At 40.7% G+C, this 26,855-nt stretch overlaps 1 protein-coding gene across 6 annotated transcripts in view; it reads right to left on the reverse strand.

Moving 5' to 3' along the window:
• cdk14 (cyclin dependent kinase 14) overlaps nt 1-26,855 on the reverse strand; it is a 633,043-nt gene that overhangs the window by 393,149 nt on the left and 213,039 nt on the right. For all 6 annotated transcript variants that reach the window (XR_011885468.1, XM_072253720.1, XM_072253724.1 and 3 more), the window contains one exon: nt 19,188-19,267. Coding sequence is in view for 5 of the 6 variants with exons in the window: in XM_072253720.1 (XP_072109821.1) it covers nt 19,188-19,267 (80 nt within the window). In the remaining variant the exon portion in view is untranslated. The remainder of the gene's footprint in view (nt 1-19,187; nt 19,268-26,855) is intronic.

Consider the following 26,855-nt stretch of genomic DNA (forward strand, 5'->3'; position numbering starts at 1 on the left):
TAATTGATTTATAAGGGTACATTGAACACAATGTTAATGAACACATGTATTGTTTGAATGAAAGACACCAGACCAAGTTAATGGCATCAGAACAAATGATCAAAGGTACCTTTCCCTGGGCTCTTCTGGCTTCACATATACCAGGAATCACGATTGGTGCCTAGGAATCATAGGTGGTTTCATAATTGAGTTAGAATTCGGAGCTCCCCTGACAACAGTGACAATCAAGTGATGACTAAGAACCGTGAACCCTGAAATCTTTGTGACTTGCTATGCAGTATTTTGTACAGTGATTTATTTGTGCTTTCCATTTTATGATAATAAATTAGGCTTCAGTTACTTTGTTGTGCTTGAACACTTATTACCACATCTCCTGGACTCTCGAATTGTTTGGATCTGATCAACCCAGCCCATTACAGCTCTTGCCAGTGCTTCTTCATTTTCAGTTAATATTCTTCAAGAACCTTTAGAAAAAAAATTCAAGACCTTTTCCTTTCGTCTTTTAGATCACCTCCTGGAACTAATGATTGATTTCCGCAAAGCCATAAGATTTATAATGGCTCATCCATTATAAATGCAATAATTCCATTATTGATGCATGAATCATTCCGTGCATCTAAAGAAAATGATGGCAAACAAGAGAAATTGTCTGCATAAAATCACTTTTGAAAGTTATTGTGAAATCTGCTTTCACTATACTGCATTTCAGCTCTTAATACAATGCATACGGTAATTTTTAGACTTTGCCCACATTTTCTTTTGCCATTCATGTCAAATCTAGAGCTTATTATTAACCCCAAATTCTGCTGAGTTATTGCATCAAAATCCTTCACATTTGATCACTACTATTACATTATCCTTTAAAATGATCAAAGGAGATACGGTCGTAAAGAGAGCGTTTGGCAAATTGGCCTTCATAAATCAAAGTATTGACTGCAAGATTTGGGATGTCATGTTGGAGTTGTATAAGACGTTGCTGAGGCCAAATTTGGAGTACTGTGTGCAGTTCTAGTCACCTATCTACAAGAAAGATATCATTAAGCTTGAAAGAGTGCAGAGAAAATTTATAAGGATGTTTTTGGGACTTGAGAACCTGCTTATGAGGAAAGCTTGACTGGATTATGACATTCCCTACAGCAAAGAAGACTGAGGGGAGATCTTAAAGAGGTATAGAAAAATATGAGGGGCAAAGGGTTTTTCCCCTGAGGTCGGGAGAAACAAGAACTAGAGGTCAAAAGATCAGGGTGACAGGTGAAACATTTAAGGGGAATAGGAGCAGTGGCTTTACTCAGAGGGTGTTGTGAGCATGGAACAAGCTGTCAGCAGAAGTGGTCGATGTGGGTTCAATTGCAATATTTAAGAGTAGTTTGGATAGGTACATGGACGAGACAAGAGGTATGGAGCTCTATGGTCTGGCTCCGGGTAGATGTGACGAGGCAGAATAACAGTTTGGAATGGACTAGATGGATCGAAGGGTCTGTTTCTGTGCTGTAGTGCTCTATGATTCTATAATGCAATGATAGACCCTGCTGCTGAGACAAAAGCAACATGATCAGAGCTTGCCTTTCATGATCCAAGTCTTACAAGCAGATTGTTAAATAGGACAGCACATTCACCTGTATCTTATTATATGCATCATCTCTTCTTGTCTTAGAGAAATATAGAAATAGGACCTTCCAGCCTACTTTCCCCATGCAATCTAATGCTAAATGCCTTTTAAACATTGTTATTCTCTTGGTTTGCCTTTTGCAGTAAATCATTCCTCACACCCACTTAACTTGCTCATCTTTTTCTGTGCATGGACCTCCTCCATTTCCACCTATTCATACATTGTTACCACTCACCCAACCCTGTACAATATCATGTCTTTCCATTCATGAAGCTCGTTCGATCGCCCATTCATTAGGTGACAACAAGCCGTATGTCTTTTATTTCTTGCTTTGTACGAGAGAGGGCAAGAACCAGTGGAGTACCCATATTGATTATGTAGCTCAACACAGCAGAGTGAGTTGAGCTGGAAAAAGTGGGACTTCAGCATCCCTAGTTGAAATTGGGAGCTCCCATGACCTTCAATATTCAATGGGCTGGATCATGCTAAGCCCAGCCTACTGACTCAACTTTCAAAAAGCTGTGGATTGGATAAGCCGACCCTCTACTCAAAAATTGGATGTCAAAGGTTTTCATATTCCTTTTAATTAATGCTAAATGAAACACCATCGACTTTTTACATCCTAGGGTGGGGCATTACTAAACACCAACAGTTTTTATTTAAAGGAACAATGTACATACAGGATGTCCATAATATCAACACTGCCATGTGCTACATATTATGTTAGAATGCAGTCATCAATGAAATGTTAATTTTTGATGCATCACTTACTGAAATGATAAAGCTATGCATGATTCACCAAATTAGATTGTACTGACTAATAGCATTCCATTATACTTCCACTTCTCTCTTAATTAGATTTTGCAGAATAGAATGAGCTACTAGAATGCCATTGATCATAAATGATGAAAATTAAAGGTATTAAAATATCACCAGAATTTGCTGAGAGTGTCCAATTTCATTTAGAATTAAACTATCCATTTGAAAAGTGCACAATGAAATTCTGCTTGTGAAGCACCTTCAATTACTCCAAAAGACTGAGGTTTGGTAAACTACTGAAAGGCTTTTATTTGCTGTACAATACGACCTCCACAGTGAGTGTCTGCCCCCGGACTGAGGGGGAGGGGCAAGACGAACACCTTTATACAGGACTCTGTGGGAGGAGCCACAGGGGCAGTCAGCAGAGGGGTGTGTCCAGACAGGCAACCGAGTTACAACATATATACATGGTTTACCACCGCTTGTACAAGTGTGTTCAGTTTTAACACATGAAGATATTGTTGGCCTGTTTTTGCAGCGCTCTGTGGTTTTGGTAGAATATTATTTTGCTACATGTTCTGCAAATACTTCGGACTGATCACATCCTGACCTTTGAGACAGAAAGTTGCAAATCAAACTTCTGAAGTACATTTGAGCCTAGTATTTTGTGCAGCACTGAAAGTTTCAGCTTGTAGACTTGCAGAAGTTCACCATTTCATTTTCATTAACCACATCTGGATGAGCAAAAAGTACCTGTGCCATGCATCTATTAAAAAAAAACAATAAAAGCTATTGCTTGTAAAATACATTAGGCATCTTGGAGACATCAAAAAGCGCTCAGATTTGAATAAATGCACTTGCTCACAGAATGACCCCTTTAGATATGTTTCAGCGCCAACCTCAAAGAGAATTTGTCCATTAAGTCTTTGTTAGTTTAACTTAACACTTCAGTTTTCCCTTCTTTAATTTCTAAGGACAAGGGTTAAGGGAGTGGGTATCACAGCTGTAAAATCCAGGCTGCTGAGTTGGACACTGTACTTGCACGTTACCTCAGAATATGACATGGACAAAATATTTTTGTACTTTTGAATGGCATTATTATTTTGATGGGCTTCAATGTTGTGTTCAATTCAGTGCTGCAGGTTTCACTGATTGTTGGGTAATATTTTATAAATTAATGTATCCTCCATGAAGGTTGCAATAATGAATATACTTAAACCATGAGTAAAATTCCCAATACCTTCTGCCATCAAACGACGTTCAGGTTGAAAACTAATTCTGCCTGGATTAGCGACCATGTCTAATGAGGGAAGGCTGAGTGAGCTAGCCCTTTTGTCCTTGGAACAACAGAGGATGAGATGCAATTTGGTAGAGATGTATAACATTATGGGTCATAGATATAGTGAATAGCCAGCACTTCTCGCCCAAGACAGCAATGGCCATTATCAGGGAACATCCATTTAAGGTGGGTGGAGGAAAATTTAGGAGAGATGTCAGAGGTAGATTTTTTTTTATCTACACAGAGAGTAGTAGCTGTATGGGGGTGGTGGTAGAGGCTGATAGAAAAGGGATACGTAGTAGACTCTTAGGTAGGCACATGTATGTAAGAAACGTGGCAGATGTAGGCGAGAAGGGTTAGATTGATTGTGAACAACACACACAAAATGCTGGAGGAACTCAGCAGGCCAGGCAGCATCTATGGAAAAGAGTACAGTCGAGCTGAGACCCTTCAGCAGGACTGGAGAAAAAAAGGTGAGGGGTAGATCTGCAAAGGGTCCTGACCCAAAACATTAACTGTGCTCTTGATGTATGCATTCTTACTGTCCACATGCTTTCAGGTTGAATGAAGGGTCAATGAAATGGCATTTGCTGTGGACTTGTTGCTCTGGTAGGCAAATCTCCCATTATGTCCAATTGTTTCTACACTTGCATGCTGTTTTCAAAATTTTCCAGCTTGCAGTTGATCTATGATTGGTTAATGACAGTCTATTTTTTTATATAGTCTACAGGGCATTAGAGACATTCAGGTATCTGTAATTATTTTGCATACAAAAGAATTCAATTAAAATTTGCAACAATCAGCTTGTGCCATAGAAGTTGAAAAATATGGCTTTCATATTCTTTGCTTTTATGAGTGTTCTATTCAGTGAATATATGTTCATATTCATTTTGGACAAAACAGACCTCATAAACAGTTCTGATTAAGTATAAAGGAAGAAGTTGGAATTCTGAGTAAAAGGTTTTGTTTTTATTTCCTCTTGATTGAACTAGTAAACATTTCTTTCACTGTGAGCTTATGTTTCCCTGGCTCCATGAGCACTTTCTCTGTTGGGTTTAGCATAGTGCCTATTTGCTTTGCCACTTTTGTGAACAGACATTTGGGAATGGCTGTGACATCTGTCCCAGTGTCCATTTTGAACGTCACTGGCTCATTTTACAACTGAAGCATTGTACGCCAGCCTTGTCTACTTGAAACTAGAACCCCAAGGAAGGCTTGCTCTTTGTCTGAATCATGGTCTTCTTTGACCAACTGAAGAACTGTTTTGGAGTGACCCTGACTTTTATAATGGCCATCTCTATTGCATCGTCCTTCCTTTGCTGGACAGAGCTCTTTGACGTGAAATGGAGACTTGCTGCATCTCCTGCAGTTGGGCATTTGACCTGCTCTGTTTCACCTGTCTGTTTTGTTTGAACTGAGCTCTACAGTCATCTTTCTAAAGTCTTTCTGACTGGACCTTGATTTTAACCCTTCATTTTGTGTAGCTTCTAGCTTTAACTCAGCATAGTTTTCACACCTGACTTCTGTCTGTTGCTGACGAATATTCTCATTCTGCCTGATTATAGTAATAGCTTTCTCCAGTGCGAGAGTTGCCAGCAACTGAAGTCACACTGATAATTTGGTGTCCAGTGTGCCCAACAACCCAACTGAGCTCAACTTTCAGACTCCCATATGTACAGTTGGCTGACAGGGCATACAATGCTGTGATGAAGTCATTTACACTTCATCTGGTTCCTGCTTTCTGAACTTTACCCTCTCATGTATCACATTTCACTTTCTTACGAAATCTTCTTTGAATCTGTCAGCACTGTTTTGTACTCCCCTTTCTGAGTACCTGTCAGTCCTAATCCACCCACGAGGTCATCTGCTTTGTCGCCCAAGCAGTATAGCAGTGTGCTTACTAGATGCTCTTTTGACACCTCCCTGAGAGTACTTGGAACCCTAAATCTCTCAAAGCATCTGTAAAAGTCCCCTGGTTTAGAGAAATCAAATGACTGGGGTGGGGATGTGGGGGGCTTTTTTTTTTAGGTAAGTAGATGTAGGTACTGCAGGTATTTGTACCATTTTCCTGTTTGCTTGTTTATTTATTTTATTTGGACTACAAAAGTTCAGAAGTGTAAAAACAAATCAGTATGAGTTAACGTGAGTTCTTCATGGGCTAAGACAGAGGAAATTGCAGGGATGAACAGGGCAATAGCAGGTAAATAAAGAAATTGCATTGGTCTTCATGGAAAACCTCTCAGAAAGATCTACTGATGTTTTCAACACACAGTGACTAAACCTCCTGGCTACACAATTTTGAATGTTTCATTGAGGCCATGCATCATGACAGTGTAGGTGAATCTACCTCATTTCTCATTGTGCAAAAAAAACTACCATCCCAAGTATCAGACGAATCTTTGCCAGACCCCTTTGCTACAAAAAAACTACCATCCCAGGTATCAGACGAATCTTTGCCAGACCCCTCTGCTACAAGTGTATCTTCCTCAGGTAGGGAGACCTAACCATGTACTACATTCCAAGTACAATCTCACCAAGGGTCTAATAATTTTAGTAAGATGTCTCTTTTGAATTCAAAAACCTCTTGAAATACAGGTTAATATTTGTCTTCCAATTACTTGCTATGCCTGCATGTTAATTCTCAATGCTCCATTTATCAGGACACCCATTCAATTTCTTACCATATAAAAATATTCAGCTTTTCTATTTTTAATCAACAAAGTATATCACTTCAGATCCTTTCCATGATTATATTCTGTTTACCATGTCGTCACCTAAGCTGACTATAGCCTATATTAGTAGCTTTGTGGCATCAGCAAACTTGTGTAAATAGAGAGTGAGCGGCAGGTGCCCTAGCACCAAGACCTGTGGCTACAGGTCCCCAATGTGAAAATTATCCATGTATTATTATTCTGCTTTCTATTTGTTAACCCATTCTCAATCCAATACTGTGCACATTAATTTTGTTTAATCTCTTCTGTAGAACTGTGACTACATGAAATACAAACAGCTTCTCCTCCACCATCAGATTTCTGATTTGGCCCATGGACACCACCTCATTATTCCTTTGTCTTTGCACAATTTACCTTGTAATATATATTATTTTTGTCTTTGTACTGTACTGCTGTTGTACACTAATTTCATGTCACTCAAGACAGTGTCAATATACTTGATCCTGATTCAGCTGGAAGTATAGTACATTAACTGGTTCGCCTTTAGCTCTTCTGCTAACTCCAACCGCAGCGACCTCTGTTAGATTTGTTGGACATAGATTGTGTTGCCTCAGCCAGTTATTACTCTGCTCTCTAATTGCTCTTAAATACAGATTTCAGTCTTTCCCCTGTCGGGCATATGGGAAAGTTCAAAAAATATATCAGGTAATATTCTGGATCCAACAAGTTAAATAATTTTTAAAATTGTAAAGGCCATCACAAGGAAAGATATCAGCACTTAAACTCCTGTCCAACCAATCCAAGTAAAATTCAAGTCAGCTCCTAGTTAAAGTACCCTTACTTTGGTATTAACTTGAAATCTTATTCCAAGGTTGGATCTGAACCCCTGATGCAACAGAAGGACAATACCTGATTACAAGGCTACCAGGGCAGTGGCAGCTGCATTCTGAATCATACGTGGTTCAGCTGAGGAGACTAGCAGCCTAGAACAACATTTACTTTAATCTTTGGTGACAGCATCACTTGAGCTGGCAAATTAGGTTTCAATCCTTGTAATAATGAACTATAACAAGTTACAAATAATGCATTCACAGTATGCTAGTAATTAATCCATTTTCTCTGCTCACCCATTTTAGAACTTAAGCAGAATAAATACATTTGGAACACAGACAGCATGTCAACATAGGAAACAGGAAAAAGCTGAGCATCTGGGCATTTCTAAGTATTTCTCAATAACTGCTTCTGGAAATGCCTGTTCAATTGTCTTTCAAATATTACCTTACATTTTGCTTTTCACCATTTTGTTTTGAAATCAGTTGTTCAACTCACTGTCCATTTAAATACTAAACTTCCTATTTAGTAATACATTTGCTCTCTTCTGTTACCTGATCAATTCAAGAACTACATCCCTTTCAAGTACAGGTGTGATAGGAATTAGCACCCACAATATTTCAAATTAAAACTGAATTTTGGTTTCGTGTTTAAAGTGAGCTGTTCAATTCTGGTCACCTCACTAGAAGAAGGATGTGGAAACCATGGAAAGGGTGCGGAGATTTACACGGATGTTGCCTGGATTGGGAAACGTGCCTTATGCGAATAGGTTGAGTGAACTCGGCCTTTTCTCTTTGGAACGATGGAGGATGAGAGGTGACCTAATAGAGGTGTACAAGATAATGAGAGGCATTGATCGTGTGGATAGTCAGAGGCTTCTTCCCAGGGCTGAAACGGCTAGCAACAAGAGGGCATAGTTTTAAGGTGCTTGAAAGTAGGTACAGAGGAGATGTCAGGGGTAAGATTTTTACGCAGAGAGTGGTGAGTACAGCGACGGTGGTGGAGGCGGATACGGTAGGGTCTTTTAAGAGACTCCTGGATAGGTACATGGAGCTTAGAAAAATAGAGGGCTAAGGGTAAGCCTAGGTAGTTCTAGGGTAGGGACATGTTCGGCTCAGCTTTGTGGGCCAAAGAGCCTGTATTGTGCAGTAGGTTTTCTATGTTTCTATGGTCTATTGAGTCATGTGACAGGAAAAGAGCAACATTAATGCTAGGAAGCCAAAACAATCAATCTTTATTATAAGATCTGTCTCATTAACTCAAGCTCTTGTGATGCTTTTAACAATGTTTTGGAAGTGTGGATGATGATATTTACACAGTTGTTTAAATTATTTCGTAGTCTGTATTGCTGAAATTCTTACTGCTCTAACCTGGCTAAACAATTTCTTTCTTTAATCCCTCAAGAAGATGGATAAACAGACATTCAAACTGTGTTTCAATTACAGAATGTTATGGTAGCATTACTGGGCTTTGGAATAAATTTTTGAATCTCTATTAACCACAGGCGAGGTATGGGACGACTGGAAGATAACTAATTTGTATTTAAGGAGGACAGCAGGGATAAACCAGGGACTTAAAGGATGCTGAGCTGTGTCCATGACGGGAAAGATGCTGGAAGGGATTCTGAGAGATGGGATTTATTTGCATTGGGACGAGAACTGATCATCAACTTGACTTCTCATGTGGGAAATCATGTCTCACAAATTTGATTAAGTTATATGAAGAGGTGACCAAGATGATTAACAAGGACAGGGCAACAGATATTGTCTACCTGGGTTTTAGCAAGGCCTTTGACAAGGTTTGATATGGTATGCTGGTCTTAGAGTCAGAGTAAACAGGAAAACAGTTCCTAACCTTTTAGGTCAGTCCACTATGTGTGACCTTGTTAAAGGTCTTACTGAAGTCCATATAAATAACATCCACTAAGCTACCTTCATCTATCCTCTTTAGTTATCACTTCAAAAAAATCTCCAAAAGATTCATCAGAGATTATCTCCCATACACAAAATCATACTGACAGTTCCTGATCAATCCTTGATTACTCAAGTGATGATATACCATATCCCTCAAAATTCCCTCCAGTAACTTCCTTACAAATGAGGTCATACTCACCAGCCTGTAGTTCCCTGGCCTGTCCTTGCTACCCTTCCTTAACAATGGAACAACATTAGCCACCCTGCTGCCTACTAGAACATTGCCAGTTGCTAACAATTAAGCAAATACTTCAGTAAGAGCCTCTGCAATTTCTTCCCTGGCATCCTATGTCTGGAAAGTTAGAGCACATGAGATTTATAAGGAATTAGTCAGACCGCACTTGAAGCATTGTGAGCAGTTTTGGGCCTCTTATCTAAGATGTCTGTCATTGGAGAGGGTCCAAAGAAGATTCATGAGAATGATTCCAGGACTGAAAAGGTTAAAAGGTTGTTTTTGATGACTCTCGGCTTGTACTCACTAGGGTTTAGACGAATAAGTTGAGGGGGATCCTCATTGAAACTTATTGAATATTGCAAGGCCAACTTAGAGTGGACGTGGAGGGAATGTTTGCGATTGTGGGAGAGACTAGGACCAGAGGTCACAGCCTCAGAATAGAGGGATGGCCCTTTAGCAATAAGATGAGGGGGAATTTCTATCATCAGAGGGTGATGAATCTGTGGAATTCATTGCCACAGATAGCTGTGGAGGCCAAGTCATTGGGTATATTTAAAGTGGAGGTTGATAGCTTCTTGCTTAGTAAGGGTGTCAAGGGTTAAGAGGAGAAAGAAGATTGGGGTTGACAGGGATAATAAATCAGCCATGCTGGAATGGCAGAGCGGACTTGATGGCCAAGTGGCCTAATTCTGCTTCTACTATATGTTTTATGGGATCCACAAAAAGTTAGCAATTATGTATGCAAAGTTAACTTGGTGGTAAGTAAAGAGCTCTATATTTCTGTTAATTCTTAACAGGATTATAGATCAACTGGAAAAGTGGACAGGGAATGGCAAATGGAGTTAAATTAGACAAATGAAAAGAGATGAAATTAAAGAAAGTTACACCAGGGCATGCACAGTGAATGGCAGTGGCCTGGGGAGTGTTACGTTCGGATCACCACACGACAAGACATTTGTCAACGAGCTTAAGAGGGTGCAGACAAAATTCACAAGTTGATGACTGAATTGGAGGGTTTGAAATATCTGAAAGGACTGAATATTTTGAGTCTGCTTTCTGTGGAGCCAAGGAGGCTGGGAGGCAAATGACAGAGGTATATATCATTTTAAATATGAAATTATGAGAGGCATAAATAATGTAATAGTCACCATCTGCTTCATATGTTGTGGGAATCTCAATCTAGAGGGTTTAGGTCAGAGGTAAGAAGGAGAAGGTTTAAAGGGAATCTGAGAGGTATTTTTTTCCACATAACAGTTGCTTGTTTCTGGAATAGGTGGTGGAGGCTGAAACAGTAACAACTGAGAAGCATCTTGCCAAGTATCTTGAGTGAGCAGGGCATAGAGGGCTATGAACTCAATGCAGGCAAATGGGATTACTGTAGATTAACATGTAGGTTGGCATGGATACCGTGGGCTGAATGGCCTCTTTCTATGCTGTGCAACTTTATGCCCTATGGTGGCTTTCTATCCAAATAAATCAGTCACATATTATTATTGTATTAGGCTTATTATTCTCGGCCTTAAATTTGTTTGTGTGAAGAAAGATTTTCGGAATAAATGTTTAATATTTAGGCACAATCTGAATAAAGATTGAACTGATGGAATAAGCTTCTCTCTTTGCTTATGCCAATATTCAATAAAATATGCCTCAGCAATTTCAATCTAGTTGTTGTCAAGTCTGAGTGTACAATACTGTACTAATAATATATGATTAAGTCAGCAATATCTCGGAGGCCACAAGGGTGGCAGTATAACAGAAAGGAAAAAAGTGTAATTTTAATCTAGTCATGACAAACCTGTGAAGGTGAGGGTTAAAATGAACTGGCAGATTAAATGGGATATCTTTTCTCATTTGCTCTACAATATATCTAAACTAGAAGTATAGTGTTATCATTCTTACCAGAAGCTGAAAAATATCCTGTTACAAAGCAGTAAGTTCCAATATTCAACTCCAAAAGAGACAGCCTATTATAATCTGTGATGCGTCCATGCAGACTGTTATTGTACATTTCTGTCACTGAGTTATCAATGAAGAGGGTTTTATGCTTTGTATACCTAGCTAAAAAGGAAGATTTGCTGATATTCAAGGAATTCATGGTGACATCAAGGTGAGCACGGGCTCATTTCAGTAATGCATGTGACCGGCCTTAGTGCTGGCAACAAATCACACTGTCACCCACTTCACATCTGAAATAAACTCCAAGATCTCAATCAGTCACAAGGCACGGTGCTTTACCTGTTGCATGATCTTTCTCTTCCCCAAAGACCTTGAGACAGGATAAGAATATTACAAGTTATGATAAAGATATTTCCTTTGCTGTGACTGAGTGCTATTTGTCAATAAGGCTGAGTATTGACTGCCTCGTCAGTGGCTTTTGCTTAATGGGATCAAATGGAACAGACCAATAACCAATAGCTTCATATGAAATGACCAGCAATCAATCAGTAGGTTAAACTTCAGGATGTCTTGGAGTTCCATGCATGCTCAGCTTAAGTCCGGAGCAAATGGGAAGTCTGTCACCATTATATTTAGAATGATTGCTTGTTCTTGTGGTGGAGCAATCATGTGAAGCATGGAGGAGGATTTGAATATAACCCCTCAGGTTTACATCAGTATGATATGTGAATAGCAACTCAATTAAATTGCTCCTGTGCAGAAAGGCGAGTGCAAATAAGAACTTAATTTTCATTTTTAATGTATCAGCGGTTTAATGGTTTTATGCATCTTACCTACATTAAATCTCCCTGCCCTTTACTTATGATCAAACCCTTTTAATTTGTGTCCCTAACTACAAGCAAATTTCTTTTCTTGATCTGTTGACTAAATCTTATAAATATTGAGGCTTCATACATCAAAGTTGCTGGTGAACGCAGCAGGCCAGGCAGTATCTGTAGGAAGAGGTACAGTCGATGTTTCGAGCCGAGACCCTTCGTCAGGACTAACTGAAAGAAGAGTTAGTAAGAGATTTGAAAGTGGGAGGGGGAGGGGGAGATCCAAAATGATAGGAGAAGACAGGAGGGGGAGGGATGGAGCCAAGAGCTGGCCAGTTGATTGGCAAAAGGGATATGAGAGGATCATGGGACAGGAGGCCTAGGGAGAAAGAAATGGGGAGGGGGGGAAAAATGGTGGCTATTACAGAGGACAGACATTGATAAAATTCTGTAAGATGTTCTACACAAAGGATCTGCTCCCAGGATGTTCCTGGCATTCCATTTAATAAATTAATTTGAGCAGCAATTGGCAACACCTATTTAGCCAGAGCTGTAAAGCACAGAATCAGATCCTTTAGCGCATCTCATCCATGTTGATCTTTCTATCTAATCCCATTTGCCCACACCAGGTCTGCATCCTTATATACCCTAGTCTTTTAAGTGCCTGTCTGACCATAGTAGTTCTTTCTGATTCCATTGCCTCCTCCTAAAACAAGTTCCAGATATTAGCATCTCTCTGGTTTTAAAAAATTCCTCTCTATACCCTTTAAAGCTCCTTCCTCTCACTTTAAAACTAACACAAGACAAAAAAATTCAGTCAGTCTACCCTATCCGTGTTCCTCATAGATTTAAATATTTTTATCAGATCACTCCTCAGCCATCTACTCCAGGGGAAACAAACCCAGCTTGTCCAATCTCTCCCCTTAACTGAAGTCCTCCAATCTGGGCAACATTACGATGAAATTTATCCAGCACAATTACATCCCTGTGTGGTAACCAGAACTACATAGAGTCTTTTAAGTACAGTGTAACCAGTGTTTGGTAACACTGTCATCTATATCAATGATTTGGATAATGATGTGATTAACTGCATCAGCAAATTTGCAAATGACACTAAGATTGAGAGTGTAATGGACAGTGAGGAATGCTATCACGGCTTGCAGAGGGATCTGCATCAGTTGGATAAATGGGCTGAACATTGGCAGATGGACTTTAATGCAGATAACTGCAAGGTGTTGCATTTTGGTAGGACCAACCAGGATAGTACTTACACAATGAAGAGTAGGGAACTATTAGAACAAAGGGATCTGGGAATACAGGTACATAATTCATTGAAAGTGGATCACAGGTAGATAGGGTTACCATAAACCATAGAAACCATAGAAACTACAGCACAGAAACAGGCCTTTTGGCCCTCCTTGGCTGTGCTGAACCATTTTCTGCCTAGTCCCACTGACCTGCACACAAACCATATCCCTCTATACACCTCCCATCCATGTATCTGTCCAATTTATTCATAAATGTTAAAAAAGAACCCGCATTTACCACCTCATCTGGCAGCTCATTCCATACTCCCATCACTCTCTGTGTGAAGAAGCCCCCCCCCCAATATTCCCTTTAAACTTTTCCCCCCTCACACCCTAAACCCATGTCCTCTGGTTTTTTTCTCCCCTTGCCTCAGTGGAAAAAGCCTGCTTGCATTCACTCTATCTATACCCATCATAATTTTATATACCTCTATCAAATCTCCCCTCATTCTTCTACGCTCCAGGGAATAAAGTCCCAACCTATTCAACCTTTCTCTGTAACTGAGTTTCTCAAGTCCCGGCAACATCCTTGTAAACCTTCTCTGCACTCTTTCAACCTTATTTATATCCTTCCTGTAATTTGGTGACCAAAACTGAACACAATACTCCAGATTCGACCTCACCAATGCCTTATACAACCTCATCATAACATTCCAGCTCTTATACTCAATACTTTGATTAATAAAGGCCAATGTACCAAAAGCTCTCTTTACGATCCTATCTACCTGTGACGACACTTTTAGGGAATTTTGTATCTGTCTTCCCAGATCCCTCTGTTCCACTGCACTCCTCAGTGCCTTACCATTAACCCTGTATGTTCTACGTTGGTTTGTCCTTCCAATGTGCAATACCTCACACTTGTCAATATTAAACTCCATCTGCCATTTTTTAGCCCATTTTTCCAGCTGGTCCAAGTCCCTCTGCAGGCTCTGAAAACCTTCCTCACTGTCTACTACACCTCCAATCTTTGTATCATCAGCAAACTTGCTGATCCAATTTACCACGTTATCATCCAGATCATTGATATAGATGACAAATAACAATGGATCCAGCACTGATCCCTGTGGCACACCACTAGTCACAGGCCTCCGCTCAGAGAAGCAATTCTCTACCACCACTCTCTGGCTTCTTCCATCGAGCCAATGTCTAATCCAATTTACCATCTCTCCATGTATACCTAGTGACTGAATTTTCCTAACTAACCTCCCATGCGGGACCTTGTCAAAGGCCTTACTGAAGTCCATGTAGACAATATCTACTGCCTTCCCTTCATCCACTTTCCTGGTAACCTCCTCGAAAAACTCCAATAGATTGGTCAAACATGACCTACCACACACAAAGCCATGTTGACTCTCCCTAATATGTCCCAGCCTATCCAAATGCTTGTAGATTCTGTCTCTTAGTACTCCCTCCAATAACTTACCTACTACCGACGTTAAACTTACTGGCCTATAATTTCCCGGATTACTTTTCGATCCTTTTTTAAACAACGGAACAACATGAGCCACTCTCCAATCCTCCGGCACCTCACCTGTAGACAGCGACATTTTAAATATTTCAGCCAGGGCCCCTGCAATTTCAACACTAGTCTCCTTCAAGGTCCAAGGGAACACCCTGTCAGGTCCCGGAGATTTATCCACTTTAATTTTCCTCAAGACAGCAAGGACCTCTTCCTTTTCAATTGTAAAGAAAGCTTTGGGCACATTGGAATTCATAAATCAATGTATTAAGTACAGGGGATGGGATGTTATGTTGAAGTTATATAAGATGTTGGTGAGGCCTAATTTGAAGTATAGTGCACAGTTTTGGTTACAGGAAAGATGTAATAAAGGTTTGAAAGAGTACAGAGAAAATTTACAAGGATGTTGCTGGGTCTGGAGGACCTGAGTTATAAGGAAAGATTGAATAGGTTAGGACTGTAATCTTTAGAACGTGGAAGATTGACAGTAGACTTGATAGAGGTATACAAAATTATGAGGGGTATAGATAGGGTAAATGCAAGCAGGCTTTTTCCATTGAGGTTGGATAGGACTACAGCCAGAGGTCATGGCTTAAAGGTGAAAGGACAAAGTTTAAGGGGAACATGAGGGGAAATTACTTCACTTGGAGGGTTGTAAGAGGTTAGAATGAGCAGCTAGCACAAGTGGTTCATGTGAGCTCAATTTCAAGGTTTAGGCAGATAGATAAGTACGTTATTGATCCCAAAGTAAATTACAGTGTCACAATAACATTACAAGTGCACAGGTATACAAATATTAGAAGAGAAGTAAGAAAGAATAAAAAATAAGTTACTTCAAACTGTCTAACAGGAGGGGGTCATTACTTCCCCAGCTACAGATTGACTTATTATAGAGCCTAATGGCTGAGGGTAAGAATAAACTCATATAGTGCTCTTTGGAGCAGCGCAAGTTGTCTTAGTAGTTTAGATAGGTACTTGGGTGGTAGGGCAAAGGTTCAGGTGCAGCACGATGGGAACAGGCAGTTTATGTGGTTTCAGCATAGATTAGATGGGCCAAAGGGCCTGTTTCTGTGCTGTACTTCTCTATGCCTGCAATAGAACATCCTAGGTATATGCTGTATGCCCCAATATATGAAAAGAAGCATCCTATATTCCTTCTATACCACCTTATCTACCTGAATTGACACTTTCACGGAAATATGAAATTGAACTCTGCTCATCAAGGATACAAACCTACTGTGGAAAATGGGATTAGTTTCGATGGTCAAAATGGTCCATATGTTCATCAACATTCCACCCTGCCAACCATTTCCTGTACACTTGTTCGGTGACTTCCCAAGTTACACTGGGCATTGTAGGACAAATGAACAGAACAGATTAGGTTTTCTTTTGAAAAGGTCTTAGTGAATCAGAAATAAGCAAACTCTGTTTAAAATATTGTCAGATATTAATGAATGAAAGAATTAAGGACCCCATGAAAGATTGTCTAAGTTGTGATGTTATTGGGATTTTCATCCTTTGCTTGAAGTTAAAATATATTATTTCAGTTGCTGGTATAGCAAACAAAAACTGCACAAAATCACCTTGCGAGTCAGCTAACAAGAGGCAAGATTTAGATATCCCTTGCCCACATTTCTAGCCTCAACCTAGAATTGTGTAATGCAGTATGTTTTTTTTAAAACAATGATATTAAGTTGTACTTCCAGGCTGCTGGCTACCTTTGGTTCAGTGTAAAAGAATTATGGGATAGACAGTGGGACATATATTCAACTACCAGTATATATCAGACCCAAGAGATTACCAGTACATGGGGTGGAAACATCAGTGATTGATATACATCATCAAATCGACAGTCAGTAACTTTATAACCTAAAAGAACAGAGTCAGTCATATGCAATACCTTAGCAAAGCTACTGATCATATCAATGTAATGTTCTACTATTTGTTCTGAACCATTGGTACTTCAGGCCTTCCAGATCAATATTACCTCAAAAATATACCATCCTCTTTTATCTACTCTAACTTTCCCTTAAGCCTCCACAAAACACGCCTTATATTCATCGGTTAAGATTATGGGTCTTCTTAAATTGTGTTTTTTTTTCTGTTTAATGCCACAATTAAGTTTTCTTAATCAGTTGTGTCATTAAACGAAACTGTGGTATTTAATAAGCTGCGAACAAACAAGCAGTTAGACACACCAATACCCGCATGCATGCTCAAAGCCTGAAGTGATCCACTCTGTATCATAAATCGAAATCCAGTTTCTATTCTTCTTTGTTTTCACAAAATTTGCACCTGTTCCATTCATATTTTGCCTTTAATGTTTTGCATACTAAACGCCTCCAATATAGAACAGAAATCCCAATGGAGTAACAAGGGGTTCCATCCTGCTATTCTTAACCATTCCAGTTAGCTGCTATTTTAAGAAGATAATGAAGGGAGGAGAAGATGGCGGCGCGACGCAGCTCACAGTGGCCACTCCGGTTTTGATGTCTGTAATTTGTCAAGTAGGGTGCCATGCACAATCCTGACTTGATGGAGACGGATGTGAGAGCACAGAGGAACATCTGGTGAAACTTCTGAAATGTCTGCTTCGCTGCTGCTGCTACTGTGTGATCCGAAATCTCCGGAGGGGAAGGTCCTGAGCTCTCGGCTTTGCTTGTTGCTCGGCGGCCGGAGCGGGGACAATGCACTCGGCAGAGGATGGTGCTCGGAGAGGCTGTGTCGGAGGGGCCAGTCGGAGGCTCGAAGCTTTCGGACGGACTCAAGAGTCCACTACAGTCGGGTGCTTCCAATGGTCCTGCATTGACAAGTTTGCAGCGGTTGGAAGTTCATGGCAGGGAGAGTTTCTCCCTTCTGCTGCCTGCGTGAGATGATGAGGCTATCGGGAATTTGAGACTTTTTTTTTACCATGCCCATGGTCTGCTCTTTATCAAATTATGGTATTGCTTTGCACTGTTGTAACTATATGTTATAATTATGTGGCTTTGTAAGTTTTCGTCTTGGTTTGTCCTGTGTTTTCTTGTGATATCATTCTGGAGGAACGTTGTACCATTTTTTAATGTATGCATTTCTAAATGACAATAAACGAGGACTGAGTGTCCTGATAATCTAATCTAAAGCTTTGGTTTTCCGTATTTGACATTAGTAATCATATGCGTGGTCAAACAAGCAAAATATCTGACCTTGGTCTGCATCAAGATAATTAGATGGTGACAGAGGTAGTAGTTATAAGGATGTTGGAAGTGTTGGTGTAAAGTTCTTCATACTTTTACTGGTTTTGTTAAAGGAAAGAAATCTCTCTAACAAACAATTCTTTAACATCAATTTTTCCAAAGTGGAACCAATAAAGATATCATTTCCAGGACATGAAGCACCTTGATTGTTTCTTTGAATTGCTGTTGACCTCCTCTTAAATATCCTGACATTTTAGTAGCCAATAAAATAGGACAAAATAGAAATCATCTGACATAAAACCAGCTGTTAATGCTGCACGACCACTAGCACCTCCAGACATTGCCTACAAAATGCAAGGTACAGAAAAATGGTGGGATGGAGATCATTCTACTGGGAAAAATATATTACATCACAAGTTGTTTTAATGTAACTTAATTTGTTTCTGTTAAAGAAGTATAAATTGCATCTCCAGTGTAACCTGATCAGTTGTATTAAATAGCAAATGGAAACAGACAATTTGGACTGTGAATATGCCATATTTTAACACTTATCAATATTAAATGCCTTCTGTCACCATTACCTTCCCTGTCTCTCTCCCATCTTTTCCACGCTCACTTGGCCATTCCTACATTTCTGCCTTTAACTACACTACACATCCTACTTGACCCTTTAGTAATGGGATTCCAAAACCAGGGCCAAGTAATTACGATGTACCTATTCCAAAGCAGCAGATGCTATAGAGAATGTTAATGCCATCCTTAATCATGTGGAAAAGGTCATTTCAAAGCAGCCCTAGTACGTATACCCTGTGATTACATGGGGACACAATGGAACACAGAGACACAAAGGAACCCATGGCCTTCTGCTAGGGAAGAGTCAAAGACTGAGGAAGAGAAAAAAAATATACATTTTAAAATACTATGTTAATTGTCATATTCAATATCCTCTATTTGGATTAGTGAAATTTGTTTCTTACCATATTCCAGTATGTATCATCATCAGTAAGAGAACCCAGCTTTTTGTTAATTGTACAGTCATTACAACTTACAGTATTCTAATTGCTGATTTTTTTTTTAATGACTGTAATCACTTCTCTTATCTTTCTGCTTCCATAACAGATGAATCTGCATATACTTTAATTGCCTTACTAAACAGCACACAAGTATGTAATTAGCTTGCCTGGAATTTGATACACTTTCTCTTCCAGAAAATAATGTTCAACAATAAAACTGTACCTTCTCTGATTGCTGTGAAAGGGGTTCCTTCCTCCTCTTGCAGTCTGATCACCTTCAGAGCTACCAATTTCCCATTCACCCTGTTTTGAAAAGAAAACAGTACAATTAGTCATGCAGAAAAAAAAACAAATGACTCTAATCAGAGGATTATTTTTGTAAAAAAATCATTTAAGCTTTTTAATATCTGTGCTCAATACTTTTATCGTATTTTCTTAATGCGCATGGAAGATCTCATGCCATTAAATTCTATCTTCCGTTGCTCCATCATTTTTACAGACTCATCAATATCATCCTAAGGATATCCTCCACACTCGCAGCAAAACCACTAAATTTTGTGTCATCTGAAAATGTACTAATCATCCACTCCTACATTCACATCCATTTGTTAATATTACTAAAGCACAAGGTTGCAGCAATGACCCCTGTGATACATCACTTCCAATCACAGATAATACTCCCACCCACCCCCTCTGCCTCCTAATACCAAGACAGTTTTTCCTTGTATTCAAAGGCACTAACATTTGATTTATTTTCAAAGAACCTAATGAAGTTTTTGTAGACTGCCTCATCAATACAACTCGTTATCTACTAGAAAAATTCAATCAATTGACCAAACAGCATCTCCTTCCAAAATCCATGCTGAATATTTTTGATAACTTTCCTTTCTAATTGTAATACATTCCTGTCTCTCTTAATTTTTCCAAATAACATCCCTACCATGAACATTCCACTCACTTTCATGTAAATGGCTTATCCCTTTGGAAGTAAATTTATTATCGAAGTTCTGATACATGCGTGCACACTGCGCACCCGTGTTTTGCTTTGGGTTCTCTCTCTCCATCCAGCTTCCCTTGTTTCAGGTGTAACCGAGCTGCTGTCAATCTCCATTCAGAGCGCTGCTGGACCTGCCCCCTTGTTACGACTGCTCCAATCGGGATTTGCAGAGTGCAATTTTAAAAAGCCCAGCATCTGGGAAGAGGGAGAGAGAGAGCCGCTGGGGAGAACTGACCGTTAAAGAATTGTGCTAGCTTCCGTATTAACAAATTTGTAGTCTTTGTGTTCTGAGCTAGGTTTTCACATTGTGGATTTCGGCCTTTGGATTACTGCCTTGGATTTGGTTGCCCTGGATCACTTCTGTAAATGCATGCAAATACAGTAAGTATACTGCAAATAGGACTGCCTGTGCCTGCCTTGTCCTTTACCTGTCACAGACAATGCACCACACTGGGAATAGACTTATTTTTCTGTTGCTTCCCTGACACTCCTAGACAAGAGCTAACAGGGAGATGTAACATAAATTGGGGGCTCATCCAGGATACTTCCTGTTAGAGTCAATTTCTTTTGTAAAGGGTGAGTTTAAGTTTTTTTTTCTTTTATAAGTGATCACTGTGTTATTGAGTGTTCTCCAGTTAGATTAGATTAGATTATGAGGATATGGACCAGGTTAGTGTGCAGGCATTTTTCAGTGATCCAACAGTAGAGTAATTAGACAAGTGCCATAAGGATGCCTTGCTGGCCCTGGCACTGAATTTTAGTATTCCTGTGGTGAAACAAGCCCTGAAAAAGGTCATTAAGCATGCTGTGTTTGAAGGTCTGACGGAGCATGGTGCTTTTGTGCTTGGTACACCGACACCTGATGGGGGGAGGTAACCACATGCGAGAAGTCTGAGGGGCAAGAGATAGAGGAGGGGGAGACTGAAGCTGGGGCCAAAGTCACGTTGCCACCTTATGTGTCCACTGTGTCCGAGGGTGAAGGTTCACTGGCCAGTATGTGTGACCCTCGTCTGGCATGGATGCAGCTCGCCTCAAAGGAGAAAAGGCAGTCGCTGTAAGCAGAGCTGAACTGGCGGCTGGAGGTTCGCAGATTGGTGATGGAGGCTGAGAGTGAGATCGGCAGCTGGAGTTTGAAGCAATGAAAATTGCTGCAGCTCCAGTTATGCGGTCGACTCCTTCTTCCTCACCCACTGTGAACTGTGACCCAGTGATCCCACAGACTGAGTTTGATGCCACCTATTCGCGAGAGTGAGGTGAATTCAGTGCTTTCGAGCACATATCAGCGTCACTCTAATGACCCAAGGGCAACTAGCCTCTCTTACTGCAGTGTAGGTTTTTGGGGAAAGCACAGGAGGTTATGCACTGATCCGATAGCCTCAACTATGAGACTGTTAGCACTGCTGTCTTGCATGCATATGAGCTGGTGCCTGAGGCATACAGACAGCGCTTTAGGAATTGTAGAAAGGTCACAACTCAGACCTCTGTTGAGTTTGCAAGGGAGAAAGGCCATCTCTTTGATAAACCATGCATGTCAAATAAGGTGAAGGATTTTGCTTTTCTTCGGGAGCTGATACTTTTGGAGGACTGCTTACCTAAGCATATTGTCCTGCACCCGAATGAACAGAAAGTACATTCCTTGTCTCAAGCCACTGCGTTAACGGATGAATTTAGCCTTGAATGTATTTGCGTCTCACCAGGCAGTAGCTCAGAGCAGTGAGAAAGGGGTCAATGTCGCTAAGGCTCACGATGTGAAATAGCCTCCTCCTACTTCACCTTGTTCTCAGGAAGAGCACAAGTGTTTTTATTGTCACGGGTCACGTCATTTAACCATGGACTGCAGGAGCCTGAGGCGTAAACAGCAGCAGTCGGACCAGTCTCAAAGTGTGGATCTGATTAAAACTGTCCACAGTTTTCCTTGAGCTTCGGCTGATAGTAGAGTCCAAGCCTGATCTTAACTATACGCCTTCCTTATTTCGCGGGCTCGTTTCCATCTCTGGTAAAGCAGACGCACAGGTCTCGGCGAACACGCTGCACGATACTGGCACAACACAGTCTTTTATCTGCTCTGATGCACTAGATTTTTCTGAGGACACATTTTGTGGGTCACATTTCTGAGTGCAGGGAATTGAGATGTGGTGTTTAAAAGTTCCACTATACGTGATCCATTTACAGTCAGACCTAGTGAGTGGGTAAGTCACAACCGGGGTAAGGCCCTCACTACCAGGCAGAGGGGTTACCCTAATCCTGGGCAATACCCTAGCTGGTGGGAAAGTGCTGCTATGGCCAGAGGTGGCAGCTGCACCCTTGGATAAACCCCCGAATGAGGAGCTTGCTGAGGTACATAGGCTAAATGCAGCTAAAAATAGTGAAGCCCAGGAAGCTGCCCTGCGTCATGAGATTAAACCCAAGGAATCACTGTCAGTGGCTCTGGAGCAAGCCCAGGAGGAGGCAAGGCCAACAGTTCAAGTGGCAGATCTCAGGTTGGATCTCCAACAGGCTGTACAACAGCAAGCCAGGAAGGCGGACTATCTGCATCAAGAGATTAGTGAACTACAGCAGAGACTTCAAAAGCAGGAGATAAGGCAAAGTGTTACATCTGCACCACTACGACAAACTGAAAATCTACAGGCCACCCTTGTGGCACAGTCAGCAAGCTGGGAAAAACTGGAAAAGGACTTGCCTGATCGACTAGCCGACGATCAAGCTCAGCTTGCCAATGCTGTGGGAAAAGAGCGGACTGTCTCGGAAGAACTGCTTACTCTTAGAATGCAAATCTCTTCAGTAGATTCACAAGACAGTTTATTGCGTCAAGAGAAGAACAGGTTGCTAGCTCAGTTGGAGTTGGAAAGAGCCAGAATTGAGAAGACTGAAGATGAAAGTAGCAGGCATCATGTGGCTTTTGACAATCTGAAGTCTGAATATATTAAGAGCTTTGAAGAATCAAAGGAACAGAATGCCCTGAGTAAGTAGATGGAAGTGGAAACATTGAAAGTTGAACAGGAAAGGGAAAAGGCAATCCTTGCATAAGATGCACTACAACACTTCGAAGTTGATGTAAAACTCCCAAAGAGAAACCGGGGTGTAACAGTCACTAAATACTACTGAAATTCATTTTCTTGAAGGAATACACAGTAGAACAAAGAAATACATTAGAATCAATGTAAAACTACAAAGACTGACAAGTAACCAAAATGCAAAAGAAGACAAATTTTGCAAATGCAAAATAAATAATAATAACAAAAAATAAATAATACTGAGAAAACGAGTGTTAGAGTCCTTGAAAGTGAGTCCATAGGTTCTGTTTGATCAGTTCAGTGTTGAGGCAGTGAAGTTATCCGCGTTGGTTCAGGAATCTGATGGTTGAAGAATAATGACTGGCCCTGAACCTGGTGGTGTGGGACCTAAGGATGGTGGCAGTCCTTGATGATGGATGCAGTTTACTTGAGGCAATGCTCCCTGTAGATGTGCTCATGATGGGGAGTGCTATGTCCCTACTTCTGCAGGCTTTTCTGTTCTGGGAATTTGGTATTTCCATACCAAGGCTCAGGCACTGAGGTAACAGTACAAATAAATGTGAAACCACTGTAAATAAAAATGAATCTCTCTGTTTGGGAGCTCATCTGATAATCCCGGTTGAAAACTCAATGATTAAAAACTGAAACCCCAGACTAGAGTTAGTTGATTTGGACTGCAGAGTTACTAGTGATTTCAATGATTCTGAGCTGAGTAAGTTCAACAAACATCAAAATGAAAAACAACCACCAGATAAAGTACACAAGAATACTAATGCCAAAAGTCCCATCACATAGTGATTTTCCTCAGCATTATGCAACTGAAAATTGATCATCACTGGTGTGAATCATGGTAATGACCATTTACAGGTGAGTTCAAGTCACTCCATAAATTTGGCTGGCAGTTCCAAGGATGAGTCACAATTAAATGGATGATGTGGATGGGAAATTGATTACACTTGTTTAACAAAAATATAATCAAATACAACAGAATATGAGAAAATTAATATCTGCTAAATCAGAGTGGCACTGAGTGCAGTTTTTACTTTATAAATATGAATTTACTGATTTAACAATTTTTTTATCAACTAATTTTGTTATATTGTTCCTTCAGCATAGAAAACTATCCCATTAGTATTCAGAAACATAGATGAAAGAGATATACTGTAGATCAGTAGGGGTGTTAATGAAATAAAAAAGGAGATTGAAAGAGCATCTTAAAGTTATTGAATGACAAGACAAAATGAAAGAGTTCGGAAAGAATCCTGAAGTGTTGAAACAACCTTCCCCACCATCGAGGACATCTTCAGGAGGCAGTGCCTCGAGAAGCTGGCATCCATCATTAAGGACCCTCACCATCTGGGACGTGCCCTCTTCTCAACACTACCATTGATCAAGTGATACAGAGAGTTCCTGCAGCATTTTGTGTGTGTTGCAGTAGCCTGAAGACTCATATCCACGTTTTAAGTTCAAGTTCATGTTAAATTATTATTCAACATCTTGTTTGCTTGTTACATACACCTGTTAGGGTGCATTCTCCAGTTACCTTACAAGGTAACCGTAGCCTTCAGCCAGGAGCAGATGTCATCAGGTGGTTCCCAACCTTCACCGAGTGTTTCGACCCTTAACCACAACACTCTCCAGTTGGTGGGCCAGCAGTGGTGGCCAAATCACTGCCCATCCGCTCCTGGCTTCCAGCTTCCCTTCTCTCACCTACTCCAAATCCAACAAGAGGCTCATTCTGCCTCTTCCCCCATCCTACGAGCTGCTTGTTTTTCCTTTCGTCCAAGCCTGGAATACCGCCTTTCTGGATGGATGTGTTGATATAGCGGTTCTGCGTCATGTAAGAAGTCAGCCTTCTTGTGAGCACAGAAAAGAAAATCTTACATTCCACATCCAGGAGAGAAATTGTCCTAAACTGGGCAATTGTGGAAGAAACCTCTTCCTTTGGAATAAAGCATCCCTCTGCCAATTTCCAACTTGATAGAATAGTACCTTTGGTTCAGATCTTTCTCATGACCTTCCACAGCCTCCGAAGAAGCTTTGGGCATTTCTTATACACCTTATGAGGTATGCCACTTGGGCCTGGGGCAGCTGATGCTTTAGCCTTCCGGATTATGTCCTGGATTTCCTGCCATGTAGGCTCCTTCACATTGAGCTCAATTGATGGATTTTCCGGTCTACGCACAACCCGATTGGTTTCTAGTCCCTGACCCCTCTGTGGGTCGCTGTGTGCCTCCCGCAGGAACTCCTCTACCTCTGGCTTCGAGCTGGGTAGTATACTAAATTTTTGTTGGCCGAGAAGAGTCCTGGTGAAGCTGAATGGATCTCTCACAAACTGTGCTCGTCTTTTCCCTTTCTTCCTTCTTTGCTGTCGCAGATGTTCTGTCCTCCGGAGTTTGCACAGCTTTTCCCACAGCATACTGGTTAAGTCCTTGATACCTTCTTTTTCAGCCGGTGAGCTGGTTTTAAATCTCTTCTTGAACACTGTACCAAAAGTCATACACAGCACAAGGCACATATAGCAGACATACGACAACTTCTACTTCTCTACCATCAGATTTCTGAACAGTCGATAAACCCATGTACACCACCTTGCTATTCTGCTTTTGCACTATTTATTAATTGCAAATTGATGGTAATTTTACTTTTACTGCTGCCACAAAACAACAAGTTTCACAACATTTGTCAGTGATAATAAACTGGATTTTGATTCTGAACTAGAGCAATGTCAGTCACTGGTGAATACAAAGAGGATGGAGGCACACATGAGTATTCGAGGATTTATAGTGTGAAGTAATCAGGCAGATACAGTACTGTGCAGAAGTCTTCCGCACATATAGGTACTTAGGGTGCCTAATACTTTTGCATAGTACTATAATTTTATGTATTACACTGTATTGCTGCCACAAAAAAAGCAAGTTTCATGACATATGTGATGATAAACCTGATTCTGATATGGGACTCTATGGGAGACTGAGAGTGGAAAGGGAGCAGGGAGCGGGAAATCATGGTTGGGAAAAGGAGAAGGGAGCAGGGAGGGAGTGGGAAGCACCAGAGAGACATTGTATAATGATCAGTAAACAAATTGCTTAGAATCAATTTACCTTTCCTGATGTCTCAGGGCTGGGTCCGTCGGCACCCACACCAAACCCAGCCCCTGGGGCTTTAGACAGATATTTAGACCTGTGCAAGTGCATTTTAAAAGTCCTTCACAATGTTTGCATTTGAGTTTCCCCATGTGCCAATAATTTCAGGATTTCCATTTGTACATCTGTGATTGTGCAAATCTCAAAATTGTTGGCAACTGTTTACTGCTGATTCCCAAAATGAGCTCCAACACAAAGTTGCAGCAAACCTCCAGCAGTGACTTTGTGACCCTATCAAAATTCTTTGCCGAGATTAGGCATGGCCTAGGAAGTTCTCTACCATCAATTTCAATAGAGGAAAGAGATCCAAAAGGATCAAGGCATACATTAGTATTTAAACTTTATTATATGTTTGAGGATATTTTCCTTAACATTTCAATCCTTCCTTTTATATTTTGGCCACGCTTTTCAATATGACCTTCGGTAAGATGGCAACATATTCGGTCACAGCAGCCTCTCCGGATCCAAAAGTGGTGCAAAATATATGACTTAAACATTTTTCTTGTGATTACAAAACCCAGTTGGATATTGGTAATATAAATGCTGCAAGTTCAGTTCATTGGTTTATAGGAGAGGCTGATGGCAGGGAATCTGCGTGGCCTTGGTTGTTGCGCAGAACAGGCCCTCATGCCACGGCGACTCCTGTTGCAGCCACCTAGGGGAGGAGGTGCTACAGGCAGTGTGGAAGAGGACAGAGACACGGTGGCCACGCTGGAATCTGTGCTGGGTTGAGG

This window comes from Mobula birostris, chromosome 3 (genome assembly GCF_030028105.1).
Source record: "Mobula birostris isolate sMobBir1 chromosome 3, sMobBir1.hap1, whole genome shotgun sequence".
Classification (NCBI taxonomy): Eukaryota; Metazoa; Chordata; class Chondrichthyes; order Myliobatiformes; family Myliobatidae; genus Mobula; species Mobula birostris.